General features: G+C 35.7%; 1 protein-coding gene across 1 annotated transcript; it reads right to left on the bottom strand.

Annotated features, from left to right (window-relative positions):
• Positions 1-3,590: 3,590 nt before the first annotated feature.
• Positions 3,591-4,221, bottom strand: LOC143917739 (zinc finger BED domain-containing protein 5-like). Its single transcript, XM_077439320.1, has 3 exons — positions 3,949-4,221; positions 3,813-3,866; positions 3,591-3,770 (listed from the first exon to the last, which is right to left on the bottom strand). Exons 1-3 carry the CDS (start codon positions 4,219-4,221, stop codon positions 3,591-3,593), a joined length of 507 nt encoding a protein of 168 aa, XP_077295446.1.
• Between the last annotated feature and the right edge of the window lie 17,485 nt (positions 4,222-21,706).

Here is a 21,706-nt window from a genome sequence, read left to right as displayed (position 1 = left end):
GTTTTTTAAAGTCTTCAAGACTTTTACATTGTATCTTGACATTATTTTGACCAATGTAAGTCATTGTGAAGTCTTTTATAAACTTCTTGATCGACTCGATCATGCTGCCGTGAGTGCCAGTAGCTGTCATGATGATGGGCGGGATTCTTCCACCGCTTCTGGGGACATCGGAAACTTCCAAGAGCCCTTCAAATTTGTTTTTCTCCTGAATTTTAAATTCAGGAGCAACATCTTTCACGTTCTTTGCCGTATGTTTTGGAAACTGCCACTCGGTCTCCATCTGAGCGGTCTGAGAGCAGCCTGGTTGAGGAGCTTCGGTTGTAGTTATCAGTGTCTTCTTAATTCGCTTTTTCAGGTTGGATCCTCGCATGGTGCCAACATGTGTTCGTTTGGTGTTCGTTTTGTGGGGGGTGTTTGTGGTGTATGTTAAAAGGTGTGGGTTTTTTGACGGTATGGCGTATCGCTGTATTATGAGCGCTCGCACAGAGAGTACGTCTTCGGCACGTCCGTTCTCACGGAGCGTCGAGAGACGAGTTTTCCGATTTATGTATGATGATTCTCTATATGTCGCAAAGGTGGTTGCACATATGTATATACATATGTATGTATGTTAAAATATAAAGTATATGCACGTATGCAGAGATCGTAAAATTTTGTAAAAAATATTTTGAAAAAATATATTTGCAGCAAATAAAAGATACATATTTTTATTTAAAAATATACATTTTACATTTAAAAGCAGAGGGGTGTACATCGGCTCGAAAAATAAGTACCAGCCGCACCCGCCCCACTACACCACTGTTTGTCATACTTCTATGTCTCCTCGTTATAATTCTTTGAGTTCCATACTTTTTAAGCAGCATCTTGGTGTTCAATTCCCAAGTTTCGCATCCATGCGTCATCAGTCATCACTGGCAAGACCTGGTATAGATCAAAGATCTTTTTCTTCAGGCAAAGTGGCGTTTTAATTTTGAATACGGCATTCATTTTCCCAAATGCACTCCATCCCAATTTAATACGTCTCCTTATTTTTGCTTCTTTATTATCGGACATGTCAATGATTTTGTCCATATATACATAATTTTTAACTACTTTTACTGTCCTATAGTCTAATATAATACAACCGGGAAATTTGTTTTACTCAATTAAAGTTGGTCGTGCCAATTTGCACGTAGCTCAATTTTAAAACGGTTGACAGTATAAACTTATTCACACGTATCAGTCTCCAATACGCCAAATAACCATGCAATGTACCCCGTTTGATATTATGCAGTTGAGGGGTGGTTTTCTTTGGGGATGGAAGGGGGGGAGGTGGGGCGATCGAGGGTGGATGGCAGGTCGTTGTCGCCGAACTTCCTCGGCCACTTCTTTTCCATAATGGCAAACTGATTTTCAATGGATACCAAATCGTTTGTCAAGCGGCAGAATACTTTTGTAAATCCCTTTTGTATCCCCGGGACGGGGGATGATTTATATCCAGGATATTGGTCAACTGTGCGAGATATTCGACAGGATCTTCCCTTTTCCATCTTTTTCCCCCGTGCACTAGACAAAACGTATTTCTAACTTTTCCGCAACGAAGATCCCTCTTGCACTGCGAAACTATTGCGATTTAAATGTTGCACTTTTGATACTTTTGCCCTCCCTCTACTGTATTTTGAAACTTTCTACATATATTATTTAGATATGTATGAATATACGGTTTCAATATCATATGAGAAAAAAAATCGGGGTTGAGTTTAAGGATGTCTATGAAATACATATATGTATAATATATATGTATACACCTGCATATACATACATTGATGGTCAATTTGGGATATTCATAGTATGTATAGCGTACAATTTACGCCATGAACCGTGAATCACCCTGTGTAATTGTATCGTATAACTTTCGTAATAAAATTCGTAATCAAAAGCAGTTGACGGCAAACCCAATTTGTAATATTCTCAATCAAAGGCTACGCATACAGAAACTCAAATATTTTGTTTAATATTTACTTTTGATTAATATGTTTTTATTTTTAAGCCCAAAATAATTTTAATTGATTTTTGAATACTTTTGAATTCGATTTTTGAATTTTTAAGATAAAATGATAAATATTAATGTATGAAAATCCATTTCGATTGTTTTACTATATAGCAGCGGTTTCCAAACTTTTTTTTTTGCCGCGCCTCCCCACCTTTTATTTTTTAATAGATATAATAATATAGACACGTTTTAAATAATAAAACTTTATTTAAAAAAAAAAAATACTTAACCCTACAATAGACAGAATAATAAAAAGGTTTTGCTATAACATAAATTTATACAAACACGTACATATTTTTATTTTTATAATAAACTACATCTAACACATCAAAATTTAATGCGACGGATGTTGTTGTTTGTTGGCACAAAGTTTATCAAATCTTGGGGGCAATATGGAGAGGGCCGCTCGTAACTCCTTTTCGACTATTAACCTGGCTCGATATTTGGTTTTCATTGCAGCTAGTGCCGAAAAGCCCATTTCGCATAAATAAGATGTTACAAACGGTAGAAGCACTTGCATTGCTTTGCAATACAAAGATTCATACTCTCCACTTAGATTCATCCAAAATTTAATTATGGTTTCATTTTGAAACTTTTGTTTTAGTGAGCTATCGCATGATAATTCTATCAATTTTTATTTTTCGATGGTTATCAGCTCGAATTCGTCTTCTTCATTGTAATTAAATGGATTCTGTATCCACAAAAACTTTTAGAAATCAAGGTCTTTGAAATAATTGGAAAAATGCAGCACTAAACCATCCAAGTGGTCAATAAAAAGATTTTTACTTGCTTCAATATTGGCTGTGGCCCAGAAATCTTTGGAAAGTGAAAACATATCCCACTCATTCTTTTGTAAATTTGATTTCCATAACTTCAACTTTTTAATGAAAACTTTTACTTTGTCTTTTTGAACAAATGGATGTATTTGTGATCCCTGCATTGATTTATTTAAACCACTCAATTTTCCAAAAATTTCAACCAAATAGGCAAGTTTAACAATAAAATTGTCGTTCATCCACAAATGTGCCTCTTCATGTTGGTTTTCTTCAAGAAAGGTTGCTATTTCTTCTTTGAGTTCAAACACCCTTTGAATCATTTTTGCACGAGATAGCCAGCGAACTTCACAATAATACAAAAGTGAGGTATAATTAGCTTCCATATCAGCACACAGCTTTGCGAACAGCCTTGCTCTCAAAGGACTGTTCTTAATGTAGTTTATAATTTTTATAACTTTTGTAAAAATGCTGTTCAGTTCCTCGCTCATATTTTTTGACACTAGAGCTGCTCTGTGAAGCATACAGTGCGTCCAGATAGCATGTGGTGCTTTCTTTTTGACCAATGCTTGAAGACCTGCTTTGTGTCCGGACATTGAGTGAGCTCCGTCGGTACAAAGTCCAACGCAATTATTCAACTTTATGTCGTTTTCTTCAAAAAACCTGTCTATTATATTAAAAATTTCAATGGATGTGGTCTTCCCAAGAATGGGTTTGCAAAATAATATATCTTCTAATATATTATTATCCGCGACATATCGAACATATGCAATTAAATGGGCATCTTAAGCTATATCAGTTGCCTCATCTACTTGTATTGCGAATTTTGAAGTACAAAGCCGAGAAACTAATTGATCGCAAATATCTTCAGATATATCATTGATTCTCCTTCCGACTGTATTATCAGCTAGTGGAATTTGTCTCAACTGTTTTGCATACGATTCGCCGAACTGCTGATTCAGCTGCTGGTAAAAGTAGGGTTTCTCCTATTATATGTGCTTTCTTACGTTTTGCGATTCGGTAAGAGACATGGTACGAAGCCAATAATGCGTTTGGTGTAACTGAAAGTATTTTTTTGAACGTTTGCTTCTGAATATTTTTCTCATCCAATTTTCTTTGAAAAAATTCTATGGGCTTTTCAACGTATTCAGAATGTAGAGTTTCTAGGTGCCGTTTTAATTTGACTGGTCTCATACTATCTGAAGCCAAAACTTTCGAACACAACAAACACATTGGTTTTTCCCAACCATCTATAATAACACTTGTGAATCCTAATGATAAATACGATGAACTGTATAGTCTTTTCTTCGAAGCTTTATCTCCTTGTCCTTTTTTGATTTTATTTCCACTTGTATAAGCATCAGTATCTTCATTATTGTCGACTTTTCTCTTGTAACCACTCAAAAATTGATCCATTCGGCTAAAAAATATTTTTTTGATATAATTTAAAATAAATAATAATGAAATGTAATTATAAAAATATATTAACTATTATTTCGATGAACTGTATCGTCTTTTCTTCAAAGCTTTATCTCTTTGTTCTTTTTTGCTTTTATTCCCACTTATATAAGCATCAGTATCTTCATTATTGTCGACTTTTCTCTTGTAATCACTCAAAAATTTATCCATTCAGCTAAAAAATATTTTATTGATATAATTTAAACAAATAATAATGAAATGTAATTATAAAAATATACTAACTATTATTTTCAGAATGAAATCACGATAAAAACAATCACATCCCGACAATACGCTTCAGTTGACACTTCAGCCACGAGTGACTTTTAAATTTGAGGTTATTGTTTCATGCAACTAGCGGTCGTTTTGTGCATTACCGAAAAAGAGCGTTTGCAAAGGCGCAATTTTTAAAATCTTCCCCTCCGGATATTTTTTTATAGGAATTAAATGTAGATATAAAAATGAAAGAAAAATAAAAACAAACATTCATGCATTGAATTTTTACTGTTAAGCTACGATATGAAGTTTTATTTATTTGTAGATATTATGGTATGAAAATTATTTTTTTATAAAAGTTTTGGCGCCTCCCCTGGCAATAGTCCGCGCCTCCCCAGGGAGGCGCGCCTCCCAGTTTGGAAACCGCTGCTATATAGGATAGTTTTTAGTTTTAATTTTTTTGGCATAAAGTTAAAAGTTTAAAGCATAAAGTTTACATGTATGAACACTCGCCTTTACAGATCGATCCAAAGCGACGAGTGTACTAATACATATACAACTATGATAAAGAAACGATCGACTAAATATAATAAGTCTAACCAGCAGTATTAAAGATTAGCACGGGATCAAACCCAGTAATCTCTCGGTGCTAAACATAAACGCATAAATATTCTGTCATGTCACTGTGGTTAAAAAAAAACACCTTTAATGTACAAGCCAGCAGCATGGCTCTGTGGTTGCGTTAATACTAAGCACCAAAAGGTCGCCAGGTTCGATCCCGTGAGCTGACCTCGATTGAAAACAATTTATTATGAGTATACTCTCTAATGCTGCTGGTCAGACTTTGTGACTCCAAATCGATCGCTCAGAGTTTGCCAATTTATCTGATTTCATTGTTGAAGCGCACACTAAATGCTATTTTAAAACCCGAGAACAAAAAAGTTTGCTCGTGTGGTCGCAGCATCGTCCATTGCTGGACGAAATACTGCTTCCGTTTTTGTCTGTTCTGGGACTGGACAATCTTCACATTGTTATGGTCGCTCCCCACCAGATATTTAGTATACATATATGTATAAATAGAGGGCTACCGACGGTGTACTGTATTCATTTAATATTAGTATCAATTTAACATTGATAGGTGATGTGCCAATCACCACCCACCAGCCGGCAGTCCCTCTTCTGCAATATCAATAAAGGAAAGTAAAAGTAAAAGGAAAGGAGTTATTATTGACAACACTAAATACACATTTTTCCAGGGACTTCTAAAATCTTTTGGTTCGATTCCTGTCTGATTGATGAGAACTTGTTCATTTCAATTTTGATCTCATATCTGATTCTAATATGTATCTATGTCTGCTGCCTTATGTAGGTAGCAGTATCGCTCAGTGGTTACCGGGTTCGATTTCATGCTAATCTTTAATGTTGCTGGTCAGACTCGGATATTTGTGACCCCAAGAAGATCATTTCCTATCGAAGTTTGCCAATTTATCTGATTTCATTGTTGTAACCGTTCCTCCATCAAATTGGCAAAAATCATTTTCCCCACTATGTATCGGTAAAAGTCGGAATTCTCGACAGGGCGGACCCTTTAAGCTCGGAAGCGAAGCTCGATCGACGGATTCGCAATATGTGGAATATTTCCATACGCTGCCCAACCGTCCGAAATTATATGCGAACCAGGCAGTATATGTCGGAGTATTTCATCAGGTAAAAGTCGAATTAATTCAGAGCACGGCAATACTATTGCCATCGCAAAGAGTAGCCAATCACAGGAAGGAGCGGGTCGACTGAGCCTCGTTTCCGGGCCTAAAGGGTCCGCCCAGTCGAGAATTCCGACTTTTGCCAGTATTTGTATTATGCTTATATGTCTGGTCACAGAGACGCGAGTATTCTGGAGGATGCGGTGCATCCGCTCTAAAATCGCCAGACAAATTGAACGACAGATTAACGGATGGCCGCTTTAAACGCAATTCTCGTCTTCTCGAATGATAGATTGCACATCAGATGACGGGTAACCGTTCGATGTGCACAGATGCAATTATTAAAATGGTAATTATTAAAATTGAGTTGGATCTTTCAGGCGAGTTTAATAAGGCAAGATTCGATAAGTTCTGAATCTTGCCTTATTAAACTCGCCAGAAAGATCCAACTCAATTTTAATAATTACCATTTTAATTAAAGGTTACTCGTCATCTGATGTGCAATCTATCATTCGAGAAAACGAGAATTACGTTTAAAGCTGCCCTTCTGTTAATCTGTCGTTCGTTTGTCTGGCGATTTTAGAGCGGATGCACCAAACCCATTCTGGGATATCACTGTGGCTAATATGTAAATAAATAAATACCGAAGGATTTTAAAAGGCTGGTGATCACTCGTGAAGAATACCTGCCTTTCAAAATATATTATACTATTTAATGTACATAACAAGTAATTAAAATGTTTCGAAAATTCAGCCGTGTTAGGAGAAGGCAGCCGCCTCCGTTTCCAGCCGACCGGAAGTTGTCCGGAGCGAGCGCCAGCTAGTGTTAAATTGTTATAAATAGTGAGGGGTGGTGGCTCTTCCGGCGTAGTAATGGCGGCCGCTAAACATCATCATTCACCGGGGCGCGAGCGTTTAACGCGATTATGACGTAGCCCAACCGCACAAATTACATCATCAATTTTAATTTGCGGACCCGGCCGTGGAACAAACGCGCTTCCGATGGAAAATAGACGAATCGTTACACCGCTAATGGATCACAATCATTCCCGAATTTCGTTCAATTCTCCGCTCGATCCTTGCTCAATTGACCGCAAGGTGGCGCTCCGATCGCCGCTTATCGTGTGACACTTAAACTTGACGAAACCTCAACATTTTATTTTGCCTCAGACATCCTAGTGCATTCCTATTAGGAGCGTTAGGGCGCGAACACACAGCGCGGGATACGGGATGTTGTACGTGGGATATTTTTTTTAGATAGTTTTAAACATACAGAAAAAAACATGTTAGACGGCGGTCATATACGCGGTATCGTGTGGTATATATGTACATGGGACCGTCTATTCATTGGAGCGGTCTCGTTGAAATTCTATAGTATTGTTTATACTTGCTTGACGGTGATGTGTACCAATTAATTAATCCCTAAAAATAATTTATAATACACCCATATATACTAACTTGAAAAAACTGCATGCCATATATAATATTCCGTTTGTTACAGACATTACTAACAAACTAACCAGTAGATTCTATGACAGAATCACTAATAACCATACTAACACAGAAGAGTCTCGGTGATCATAACAAAATGTCTATACCCTTCAGGTATAAACACAGATTACCTAAACACAATCTGCTTTAGGTCATCGACTTTAGAGAGTCTTTAATTAATATTATGTATTAGATGTATTATGAACATTTATAAGGATTGTATATAGGTTTTTGAGCTCTTTTTCCTATTATGCTGTAGATTAACATTAGAATAATATAATACTATGATTACTAACCAAATTAAATTAAATTGTAAAATAGAAAATGATCAGTAGATCAGTATCTATTAAAATAGATATAAGATGTATTGTGAACATAATTTCGTAATAATAAAAAGCATTTAAAAATCAAAGAAATATATACCAATTCGACCCTTCGGACTATTGCTTGACAGTGATCGATAACGGTGTATCCCATATTTGCAAAAAATATATAGCAGAACTTGTCGAAACAATAAGATCATAGGAAATAAAAATTACATTAAGGATTTCAAGCTTTTATTGTTTAATAATTCAGTTTTAAACTTAATTAGTAAACAATTAACAAAAATAGACAAACAAGTGTCCGGTTTATACAAAAAAAGCGCGCGATCTCATGATTTGCTTTCTCCTCCTGTGGCTAGCACAAATATGTTGGCAACGTCTCCAATATCTTGAGCGATATATCTGCTCAACCGGGTTGCTGGTGAAATTGACCTATTTAATGTAAGGTGTGCTGAACTGGTTGAATGGTTGTGGAATGAAATAGAAAAATTCAATAGCTTTCCTAACGAACAAAAGTCTGTACATGTAATCTTCACAATGAGGAGGAAGACTTGTCCTCCAATAAAGCTGAACAACGCAGTGATCCCACAGGCAGAGGAGGCAAGATACCTAGACCTCAGGTTGACTTGGAGGAAGCACATTTGGACAAAAAGGAAGCAATTAAACTTCAAGCTCAGGAAGCACTACTGGCTAATTGGAAGGAGTTCAAAACTGACCACGATGAACAAACTCTTGGTTTATAAGGCCACCCTCAAACCAATATGGATGTACGGGATACAGCTATGGGGGTCAGCGAGCAAAACAAAAGTGGAAATAATCTAAAGGTTCCAGAACAAACTCCTGAGAATTATACTGGACGCCTCTTGGTTTGTCCTGAACAATGTAATCCACCGAGATGCGAGAGTGGCAACGGTCATTGAAGAGTCGAGCTCTGCGGGCTCCAAATATAAAGAAAGGCTTACGAACCACCCCAACAGTCTGGCTAGGGAGTTATTATAACAAGCCAATAAAAGACTCAAGAGAGGTGATCCCTTGGACCTCTAACAGAGAGTGAATTGCCAAAGGGAATTTCACCCACAAGCTAGGGAATAAGGAACAAGAAATGCGCAGAATGTCCCGAGGAGGACTGAAATTAAAAAGATTGAAGATATAGTTCATTTAAAAAAGAAATTAAATAAATACTTAATGAAATAACTGATTATTTAATTAGTTTTTGAAATAAATATGACTGATATTTAAAAAAATGTTTTTTCGATATGTACATATGTATGTAACTGTGTAAGCCTCTTTCCAATCACAAGAGCTAGTCTCTTTTTTGGAGAGGCACAGCGATAACGCATTTTATTTTTACATATATGAAATATATTTGCAACGAAGAAAATACTTTTAATTTTATTTATATTTTTTTCATCACCACCATTCCAGCCATTCGCCATTCACTATTGATAAGAAATAAATTGAAGCAATTAAATATTTTAATCCACCAAATGTCTGTTCGCCAAGCGTCCGGCGGCCTAGTGGCCTTTCGATCAAATGTTTGTTCAGCCAAAAGTCCGTCGGCCTAATAATGTTCATTCGGTCAAATGTTCATCTTTATGGTGAACCTTTTTTTTTGCTCTCTAGCTTTGTAGTTTTCCCTCTTTCCTCGAAAATAGCCTCAAAACTCCCATTTTTTGTTCCAAAAGCACGCTCTACCGTAGAAGACTAGTTATGACTAGTCACCGGAGCCTGAGGGGGCCGTGTATTGTTCAAAGATTGTAAATGCATTGTTAAAGGTTTGCCGAACAATGGATAGCACTGTGACTATCCTACCTCTAGTTATGACAGTACAACAAATAAACAATCAAACAAATAAACAAGCAGACTGATTTAGGTTATTATGTATGTATGTACATATATATAAATATTCTGTAGTTTATTTGAACACTGGAATTATTCCGTTGATTTTTGTTAGCTTCTAGCGTACTTGTCAGTTGTTTTCGTACTTTCAATTCTGTCAATTTAAATGATATTCTAAATTTAACCCTTTTTAATGAATGTACGCAATTCTACGGTAATCATATTATATTACATTTTCCCTGAAATCTAGTTTTGTAGAGTGAAATTGCAAATTATAACAACATTCACTATATTTATTTAAACATTTTAAATAAAACTCGGAATGAAATATGAGCTGGTGGTATTTAAAAAGCTTAATTTCTCTCCCTGTTTTATATGCATGTATAAACATTGCGGTATATACATTTTCGTTGACGAGAAAACCCCAGGCAACAGAGAAAAGTGGTAGCAGAAGAAGAGGCAATTTGAAAAATTGGCCTAAGGGCCAAACTGGGCTAGGGGAACCTTCAGCTAATATTATATTATATATATGTTTATACATATGTATAAATTGTGCTACAGAATATTATGCATTATTCAGAAGTGTGCCACCTGCTTTTTAATTATTCTTTAATTTCATTTATGTAGTCATTATAAGTATAATGAAATTGATACCTTACAACATCATATGAATGTCAGTATTCAATATCAGGCGTGTATTAAACAGGAGTTGCTGAAAAATGTAAAAAAAAATTGGTCGGTTGCAATTAATGGTTGGTCGGAATGCAGTTGGTTTCATTGAAAGTCGGAAAAGTTGTAAGTGGCCAATTTGGCTGCAACTTATGCATGTTTATGCGGCTGGTCGCGACATTCGTTCCGGCATAACATTTAACTTCCGGGCAAACTCTTTTTCCGCGGAGGAAATTTCATCCGGAGAGTTGAAAGTATTGCCTTCAATTTTTCCTTTTTTCAAATTCTCTCGGTATATAAAAATGTATGAACTGTATATTTACATTATCATCGTCGGGTTGACCGAGCGCTGGAAAACCGAAAAATGGCCGTTCGAAAACGAGGACAAGTTTCTTACACCATTACTGATATGTTTATAATTGCTGTTGGTTTTTTATGATTATGTATAAATATATTTTTGTCTGTGTATATACATATGTCTATATTTATTTTTCTTTCACTTTTTTCTTTTATAAGACATTCCCTTATTTTATAATTTGTAATTATTATTATTATTATCTGCTATTATATAGCTTATTATTTTTATGATTGTGTTAAATGTGTTGTTTGTGTATACATATTTTATTTATTTTATTGTTACAAATCAATATACACTCGCCATTACAGATTTGCTCCAATGCGACGGGTGTACGTTAACGAAATACAGAATACATAAACAATCAGAAATACAGTAATACATACATATACAATCAGAATATATAGCATATAACAATTAATCAGAAATAGTAATCATAGAGACATCTATGGATTATTTTTAGATTTTTTTTGTATACAATTTTTATACATATAATAAATACGAAATTATAGAGATGTCTATAGAGATATCTATAGATTTCAGATTACTGTGTATAATTATTACAAATTATACACAGGCAGATTTTGTGACAACAGGATTAGATCTAATACCAATTTTCAGGAACCGTTTCAGCAATGATCAGATAAAATTGGCAAACTCTGATAGAGAAACGATCGATTTGGAGTCACAAAACCCCCAAATCTAACCAGCAGTGGCGAGGACTCGAACCTTTGACCTCGGTGGTGCTAAATATATACGCTACCACTAAGCCAAACTGCTGGCTAAAACATATATGTATATGTTTTTGTTTTTGTCCATTTTGACCATTGTGACGCATTAGGAATTCCTGTAATGCTACAATAGTTCAAACTTTAAATAAATAATATATATACCTATATGTATATGTATTTTTATTTTATTTTATTTTCACATAGATATATATACCAGGAATGCTTGACAGGAAGTTTCCAATGCATCTTCGTGGATAATTAATTACAAACAATGCAGCATTTTTATTACATAAATCACTGTATTTCGAGAAGCTGAAGAATAAGAAATTAACAATTAATTAATTAATCCATTGAGACATCTATGGATTTTTAGACTTGTACATAAATTATTACAAATTGTACATACATTAATACAAAAGATCTGTGACAGCAGGTAGGATGATTTCTTTGCCAATTTTAAGGAACCTTTTCAACAATGATCAGACAATTGATAAGATCAGATAATAAAGTACCTCTACTTTTATGATATTTGAACATATGTATATGACTCAAATTTTGTTTGATAATTTATTTACATAGCCACAGCCATTGTTTACCAGTAGAGAGGACGAGGGTTCAAACCACGACTGTCTAGATCTGGATAGTTATTAAATTCAGATCGATCATATTCTGTTAAAGTTTGCCATTTTATCAAGTTTCACTTACAATGAATATGATGGAAAACTAATAAGGCTTTTATTGAATACACCAACACAATTTCTATCGATAAACTATATAATGCATAAAGTGGTTGGAGAAAATTGGTTAAGAAATATTGTTGCAGCAGCAGTGCCTTGGGGCTAGCGGCAATCAACGGCGCTTGTATCGCCGATTAATGAAACTTCATTCTTGAAGTTCGACTGGGGGGGCGGAAGCCCCGGGGGCGCAGGACCCCCCTGACACCCTCAACAACCGCACCGGGCTTATACACCCCCCCCCCTAGCAACTGGCAGTTTTACCATCTGCCATATTTACCAGCATTCGACCGATTTTATTTTATAAGTACCATTCTATTCCATTAACGGAGACAAGTTCAAATAGAAAAATCTTCAAAAATGATTCCTCATAAAAATTTATTAATTACGGTTGTACTTAAAGTCGCTTCTAGTTTAGATGAGGCGATCACGAACAAACACTTACAAACTAGACGAACATGACACACATCAACTATGTAGTTCGCTAGTCTGTGTCTAATTTGGCTAGTCTTAATTTGGACGCAGCTTCAGTACTAACAAAATATCATCATCATCATCATTCATAGCCATTCGCCATACAATGCTGGATGAAAACCTCTTCAACTCAATTCCGTTCGTCTGGGTTTTGATCAACTCATCATCTATCTCATTCCACACATTTTTCTGATATCAACCACTCATCTCTCATGTAGCCTTTCTTGCGGATGCGGTGCATCCGCTCTAAAATCGCCAGATGAATTGAACGACAGATTAACGGACGGCTGCTTTAAATGCAATTCTCTAAGTGATGTGCACAGATGCAATCATTAAAATGGTAATTATTAAAATTGAGTTGGACCTTTCAGGCGAGTTTAATACGGCAAGATTCGATAAGTTCCGAATCTTGCCTTATTAAACTCGCCAGAAAGATCCAACTCAATTTTAATAATTGCATCTGTGCACATCGAAAGATTATTCATCATCTGATGTGCAATCTATCATTCGAGAAAACGAGAATTACGTTTAAAGCTGCCGTTCTGTTAATTTGGCGATTTTAGAGCGGATGCACCAAACCCCTTTCTTGCACCTTTTTACCTTCTCTTGGATACCAATCGAGCACTTATTTTGTCCATCTATCATTCGTTCTTCTATCTATGTGACCATTTCAGTCTCTCACCATCACATCAGCCATTTTCTTCATACTTCTAATCCACGTATTGCTTTTTGTAACTTTTTTCTTTGTGCCAAGCATACAGCGTTCCATACTTCTTTGAGTGCACTACAACTTATATTGGTGTTCATTGCCCAAGTTTCACATTAATACGTCATCACAGGCAAGACACATTGGTTGAAGATCATTTTCTTTAGGCACAATAGATTAAGACTATTCGGGACTAAAATTGTAGTGTGAAAAATTATATTTCATTTGTCCTGAAAATTTGAATTTGTGAATTATATCTTATATGGGAGTTTAAACTGAAAAGAGAATGTATTAAAATTTTAACACATTCAATGCAGATGGTCGTGGTGGGAGTCGGCGCAAATGCAAAAGTGCGCGTCAATTGACGCACTATATCGTATACAGACAAATACGTAGGTATTCAGACATAAATTGAGACTTTCAGGCGCAAATGAAGCCGAAACCGCAAAAACTCGAGTGAGAATCTCTTTACCGAGGGGAGGGTACGTACAAACGAGCAAAACAGTCGCTGAAACTTGAACGGGTTAGTTCCCCTCGGTGGATGGGTGCAGGAGACCCCATCGCTCTGGTTAAAAAGGAGTCGGTCGCTGAAACTTTAACCTCTACGCGAATAAATATGTCCGTGTCACCGGTTTGCGGCGGCCATTTATAAAAGCAGGAGGGTGACTGTCGCGGCGAGCTTCCACACTCTTCTCATATGCGATTAATGCAAGGATATGGGGTAGGGAAGTAGATGTTGTGAAGGCACCGGGAGGGTGGAGGGGGTGGAGGAAATTAAGTTATGGTGCTTGGGATTACCTGTGTGTGAGGTCAGGTAGTATCTGGCGATATTTCATTGTCTTCGGAAGGTTTCAAATGGTGACCTTTAATATGGAGGGATATTTTTAATTTTTTGCTGTCAATGAAAAGTTATATTTCTAATTTGAAATTGCTTCGTGTTTTCTGTTTTCTGTTGGTAAAAAACAAAATTGAATGTTTTTTTTATATATTAAACTAGTAGTTTGGTGCACGCATTCGTGCACTTTTAACTGATAAATACATACATTATATGTACATATACATATACCTACATTAACGCTTAACATTTGTCTTAAGGTTTTGTCTTATATTAGTATTAACATAGTAGTAATCATCATACATATATATATGTATATAATAGCGCTATTCTGTCTGTCTGTGTGTTTTTATAAGATAACGCTCGCCGTACTATAAAAGTCGTTTTGATTCGACAAACATATGTATGTCACAGCTAAAACACTTCCAACAAAATGTACGATATAAAAACAAAAGAAAAAAACTTCTATATACATATATGTACTGTTTGGTACCAATGTTGGAGTCATAGTCATAGCCAGCAGCATAGCTCGGACGTTAAGCTTCTGCTTACCGTCAAGAAGGTGCCGGGTTCTATCCCTGAATGAAAATGAATTTTTCAGAGTATGCTGTTGGTCAGACCTGGATTTGTGACTCCAGGTTGATCGTTTCCTATCAGAGTTTGCCAATTTTCTCTGATTTCATTGTTGAAACGGTTCCCGGAAAAAAAAATGGCTAAAAATCCTTCCTACCTACTATGTCACCACTATTTGAAATTTGATGGATGTACAATAAAAATTTATGTACAATTCATAGATGTCTCGTTAATTTGCGAGTTTTTTCAGTGTCTCGCAATTCAACGACTTATAATAAAAAAATGCTGCATTTGTATTTGTAATTGGCCAGGAAGGCGCATTGGGATTTTCCTGTAAGGCCTTCCTGGTATATATGTAAAAATAAAAAAATAAAAAAAAAATAAAAAATATATCATTGAACCTGGGATCAAACTCGTGACCCCTCAGTTTTTGTCATTATACGCTAACCATTTAGTTACGTGCTGGTTTATTATAATACTAGCTGAACCCGGCGTGCAATGTCCGTTCCCGTTCTCGTTCCACAGACATTCAATTTTCTAGGGTACAGCCCTGAATGGTCAATACATTCGAATGCGAGGTAGGCGTGGCGCGATTATTGTCACACTCGCGGCGTGATAGCTTTATTTTCGCGTCAGTAAAATCGAAAATCGAATATCATTATTAAGAGGTTTTATACAATAAAAATGCTGCAATGTTTGTAATTAATTATCTAGGATGGCGCATTGTGGTCTACCTGCCAGACCTTCCTGGTATAATATCTATGTAAAATAAAATAAATAAAAATATATTGTCTTTTCCAGAACATAACAGATTATAGAGAAAAAAAGCATTTTCCAAGAAAACCTTTTTACTTGGTAGTGAAAATGTATGATATGCTGAAATTGTATTACAATTGTATTACAATTGTAATACAATTGGTTGTAAGTTGGCATGGCATATCTTTTCATCTAGTTTCTACATTGAACATATACATATGAATATATATTTACATTGAATCTAGAAAGTGTATGGTTTTTTTTTCATGAATTGGACGTATTCGTGTTAAGGCGTGGTTTCTTTTGACCGTTTCTTCCGATCGTTTCTAGTTTTTGTTCGATATAAGTAGAGATGGAGCTCGTCTTCCATATATGTACATATACGTATATATATATTAGAAGCTGGTTAATTGATACGAGTGGAGACAGGCTTTTTTTCACCGGAACGACCCTGGGTGGAAATTGAGACCGATATTTATTGGAGTTTTTCCGTGTCTCCCCTTTGTTCCCCGCAAATAACATTCGCGACAATTCAATTATCTCCTGGCCAGGTTATTAGCACACCAGCCCTGAGCCGATCGACACAATTGCCAGCTTTCTCCAACCTCATCTTGGCCACGAGCGATTTATCCGAATTAATTAATTTATAGAATTACTACCCGAATTCCTGCACGTTTCATTATGAATTACATTAGTCGCATATTAGGAGAAAGATTTGTGCAAATACAGAGGCAGATTTGTTTGATTGAGTTTAAAAATAAAATAGTGTGGAGTTGTTTATTTAAAAAAATTGGTTTGTTTTAATCTTGAGATATACCTAAAATAGTTCCGGTACGATTCGAGCTGCTAAAACCACGGGATTTTCCCTTATCCTGCGGTTAGTTAGTTGGGGGCTGGCCACCCCTTCAGACGGATCAACAGTTCCGGCACTGATCTCCATTCAACCCTCGTAGTAGACTGATAAGCTAAAAGATCAGCACTTCGAATTTGACTTTGGACTTTGCAAAGCAATGTCGAGTTTTTTTTCCTTTCGTAGATAACTTTTTTTACGCGGATTCGAGTTACCAAGTTAACCGACCTACATTCTCCTTTTGATATGCACATTCTTTCAAACAAGTCTTGTATAATTTGTTCAAGACTTATATTTTTTTGAAGAATAGACGGGAACAGACACAGATTACAACAACAAAATATATATCGCCTTAAAATTTTCCGTTCATAAAAAATTTGCAAGCGAATCGGTTTTTACTTTATTTTGAAGGCATCTATTATTTTTGCCATAAAATCGAAGCTAAATATTTAATAAAATACAGAATCATTTGAATAACAAGAAAATATTCTTCAAATATTAATTTAATAAGTCATATGCTTTGTTATTTTTTGAAGCTGAATAGAGTAAGAATAATGCTTTGTAACAATAGTAGCTATTTGACCTGATTTACAGTTAGACCACAATATTGGGTCAAATTCATATCAAAAATGTAATTATTATCAATTCTAGTGATATTTACAAATAAAATATTTGTATGAATCTTTGTAAAACAGTATCTCTGATGATTAAAAAAAATTATACTAGGGCAAGGCGTATGTGTTTATACGCTTAGTTACTTTTTAGTAAAATTTTTGATAAAAGTCTCAAAATATAATTATATCTTTAATTATAACAGTATAATGGGTGTAAAAAATTAAACATTACAAATAAAACTTATTTAAAAAAATAGATTTTAGAGTAACCTTTCGATGTGCACAGATGCAATTATTAAAATGGTAATTATTAAAATTGAGTTGGATCTTTCTGGCGAGTTTTTAATAATTTAATAAGGAAAAATTCGGAACTAAAGTATCGGAAGCACAGAACGCATACAGGGTAGGTATGTCGGGACTTCGGGTAGATTTCGCTTAGTGTAAGTGCGAGCAGTGCGCACGCATAACGCATCGTTAATCTGTGGTTCAGTCTGTCTGGCGCTTTTCGATCGTTTGCACCGCATCGATTTGTTTTATATTTTTGCTTTTGTTTTCTTATTTATATCTTATTGCATACTTTTATCCTTTTTTGTTTAGCCATAGTGACAACTTTGAACTACTCTGTAAAGTAAGTATGGCAAAATTTTAATAAACATATTTTGGTTATATGTACGTATTATTATATTTGTATATTCATTGGTATAAAAAGTGAAAAAGAAAACTAAAGCGACACATAAAATACGATTCTAACAAATTTGCACAAAACGGTTTAAAATCTTATGTCTCCTTCGTGAGAGTTTTCCTCGGTCAAAGTTCAATGGAGGGGCATTAAAAAGGATGAATCGTCGGGAGAGGGTTACGAGGGGAATCAGAGATGGGAGAGAGGCTGTTGGGAAGGATAGAGGGTCTCCGTTTAATTGCTGGGCGCATTCGGTTCGTAATGATCCATCGGATCCTCGTAATTATGAACTTTTTGTCTGTACGCAATCTGCCGCCCGCCAGCCTAAATTGCCTCTATAATAATCATAGATAAAAATCTTAATAGGGAACGTTGAGCAGGCGACGTGCTCTGCCACCCCTCCACCCACTCATCCACTTGCAATAAAGATAAGGTGTTCGTTGGGGAGATGAAAGAGTGAGGGGGGGGGGGGGGGTGAGGACTTTGTGAGCAAAAATGCCAAAAGCTTGTCGCAAAGTATTCCAGTAATCACACAGATAACTATCGAATATTATACCATAGAAGGTTCGTTCAAAACAAGTTGATCCGACTTATACAACACTATTCAGAATTATTTTATTCTATGGAGTATATACTCGTACACTTAAGATAAAGAATGATCAATGAAACCTCAACGATTTCGACGATCAACATTTTGAAGCTGGAAAATAATTTGAATTAAATTTTGATATTTTTCTTCTTACCTATTTGGTTGTTTTGAAATTTTTGTAACGTAGAGATTAGGTAATTAGTGCTTGTGGACCATTGGTTTACCATCTCTAATAGTCAAATCGCGGGTTCACGCCAAAAAGCTATGTTCAATAGCCAATAAGGGTGAAAACAGATAGTGGTGCACGTGGCACGTGGTTTTTTTTTAGATACATTTAAACATGCGAAAAAATGGGCCGTGCCAGCACGCGTCGTCCCAAAATGACCCACTGGGGTGTTTTTGGTAAAATTGTATCCTTGTATTTATCCTTGCTTGACAGTGATCGATAACGGTGTATCCCATATTTTAAGAAATCTAGGAGACCCCCCCCTCCCATAGCGGGTAGCCAAGCACACGATGTGCCCTTCATCGCTGTGTTATCGCCCTAAGGTCTCACCACCCATTCACCAATGATCTTTCTTTGCTGAGAGTACAAGCTGTATATAAATATTTGCCGGATTTGTACCGTAATTCATCGGAGCTGGCTGATCGACGGATCAAGAACAATAAACTACTTCTATGACCACCGCTGCGTCTTTCATTCCGATCTTGAAAACCTCTCTACATGTAAACTATTACAATACCATGAATGAAGAGACTTTTATGTTTGGAATAGTTTTATCAAAGTAGGCAATACATTTTGATAGTTGATATCATAATAAAGTATTGTTGTACCCGTTGATATTTCTATGAGTTCTTTTGGAAAGGAATTGATACATGAACCATACCCGAGGCTATCGTTTATGAACTGAGTATATATTTTTGACAATTTTAGGAAATGAGCAATTGCACATATGTATATAATTTTATTTTATTTTTCTATTACTTACATACATCACATGTGCCATGACAGAAACTACCCCAAGGTGACACATACGGTTTGATATTTTTTGTATATATGTACGTATGTTAGTATATAGGGGTGGGTTCAGGATCCGAATGCAAGGCCAAAGTCGCTTCACAGCATTTATTCAACGATCAAGGAGGTCCACACGATACCACCGCTAACTCCAGAATATATGATATACAGTGTGTACAGCACAGCACAGCGTAGAACAGCACATAACAGCACAGACATCCGTTGGCGTATCTATTGTCTAGGCACGTAAAGGTCTACCCTGGTGAGTCTATTCTTTTCGCACGAACCCATCCATATTTGTGAGAACTCCATCGTATTCTTTGTTCGGTAACCTACTGAGTCCCGTTAGCCTAATCTGGGGTTCTCTATTATTCATCCACAAATCCATTTAGACAGTGGGTACTCTCTTTCTCATCTTCCCACGTTACAGTATTAACAATTTTTCAAACATATAATCTAATTAATAGAATCCAATTAAGACACCTATGGACAATCAACAAAATTTTTGAAATACAGTAAATTCGCGAGAAATACAATAAGTAGGTAGCATATTTTTATAAGATTCAACAAATTTGAGATGCTGATAATTCGAATTTGCGATAAACTGAAGGGGATCGTCACAACAATTTAACTAGGAAAATCAAACAGAAGACGATCATTCTTTGTTTTAATAACCACAAGATCTCGCTAGCAGCGTATTTGATCAAGACTTGAACCCACGACCTCTCAACTAATATGCAATAGCTCTATCAGTCCACTACGCTATGGCTAGTAGTATAAAAAATGATATTTTTTTAATAATAGGAGAATCACTCCAATATATGTAAGTACATATAATACCCATACTATAATAAATATACATAGATTAAATTTTAATAAAACAATATTCAAAAGCGATGTTTAAATTAATGTAAAATTTTCTAGACAATGATGTCACTCAACTGTAATAGTTGAGTGACATCAATTATAATATAAATAAAAGCAAACAGTACCGGTGAGACGTCGAACGAGTTTGCTGGAATATTTTTATTCGCTTCCATTTCCAAAAAGGCTCGGCTCACGAATGGCAAAAGTAATTTCGGACTCACTGAAAAAAGATGAAGATGGAAACGTTGAAGTTGGTGGAAAAGTATGCATCAAAGCGTAAACTCAATCAAAAGCATTCGGGGTGAAGAGGATCGTCTCGAGAAGGCCCCCCGGGGGCGCAGCCCCATCCTAGACTCCTCTCCACGGGGTTGATGCCCAGTTTATAAATATTGTATGACTTTGTAGCTAATGGTAGCGATTGGCAAACAACTGCAACGAGACACACTTGTGCGCGGGCCTTTCAAAAACCGTTTGATTTTCGAGATGTTTCCATATGAAGTACTTATTAAACACTGCGATTCTCTATCTATTAAATTATTTACTGCGAGAACATTATCAGGCTGATATACATATGTATGTAGACTGTCGAATGTATGATATGGTATATTAGATTTTATGGAAAATGAGGGAGATGAATTGAATGATATGTGCTAAACAGACTAAGACTCGAGAAATTATATATTACATATATTAATACATAATTATTACATACCTACACATGTAAATTGAAACAATACCTGAGATCTATGATCAGACATTACAAGCATCGCATACAATACGAATTTTAACATTCAATAAACATCCAAAGAGACATATATGGAGAGAAATCTGGCGAAACTAGAGATATAACGATAAATCAAGGTTTGAAATAGAAAATTGGAGAGGTAAAGCCAATTTTATAGGAACCGTTTCAATGAAAATCAGAAAAATTGGCAAATTCTGTTAAGAAACGATCGACCTCGACAAACCAAGGTTTGGCCAACAGCGAGACTCTAGTGGGAATCGAACCCGTGACACCTTGCATGAAAGAATAAAACACTCACCACGAGACCACGCTGCTGGCTATATAAATATATCATAAATATAATATACATATGTATATTATATTTGTTATATTTTAAGAACTTTTCTGCTTCATTTGTTGTACTTAATTCCTATTTTATTGAAATTATTGTATTTTTCGTGTTTTATTTTTGTCGTTAAATGAAATATGCAAAGATAAATGTGAAATATGCCAAACCATCACTAATAAACGCCTGATTTGCGGTCGCGCTAAAAAGTCTTCGACGTATGAACAGCCAATACGATCTCACGACTTATCGACCTACGACCTCTCTGTGTTGAGAGTATACATTCGGCGGCTTTGTTCCATGGTTCTTTCAGATATGGCTGGCTGACGATCAATAACAATAAACTGCATCTACT

This window comes from Arctopsyche grandis, chromosome 10 (assembly GCF_051622035.1).
Source record: "Arctopsyche grandis isolate Sample6627 chromosome 10, ASM5162203v2, whole genome shotgun sequence".
In the NCBI taxonomy this organism is placed as follows: Eukaryota; Metazoa; Arthropoda; class Insecta; order Trichoptera; family Hydropsychidae; genus Arctopsyche; species Arctopsyche grandis.
Note: the sequence above shows the minus strand (reverse complement) of the source record. Positions and strands in the feature narration are given on the sequence as shown.

What these genes read in the sequence shown, in the direction of transcription:
- LOC143917739 (XM_077439320.1), bottom strand. Translation starts at nt 4,221, where the DNA reads ATGGATCAATTTTTGAGTGGTTACAAGAGAAAAGTCGACAATAATGAA. An exon ending in AAACTCTACATTCTGAATAC is followed by an intron (nt 3,867 to 3,948) that starts GTTGAAAAGCCC and finishes AAATACTTTCAG; the next exon opens with TTACACCAAACGCATTATTG. An exon ending in CTCTTACCGAATCGCAAAAC is followed by an intron (nt 3,771 to 3,812) that starts GTAAGAAAGCAC and finishes TACTTTTACCAG; the next exon opens with CAGCTGAATCAGCAGTTCGG.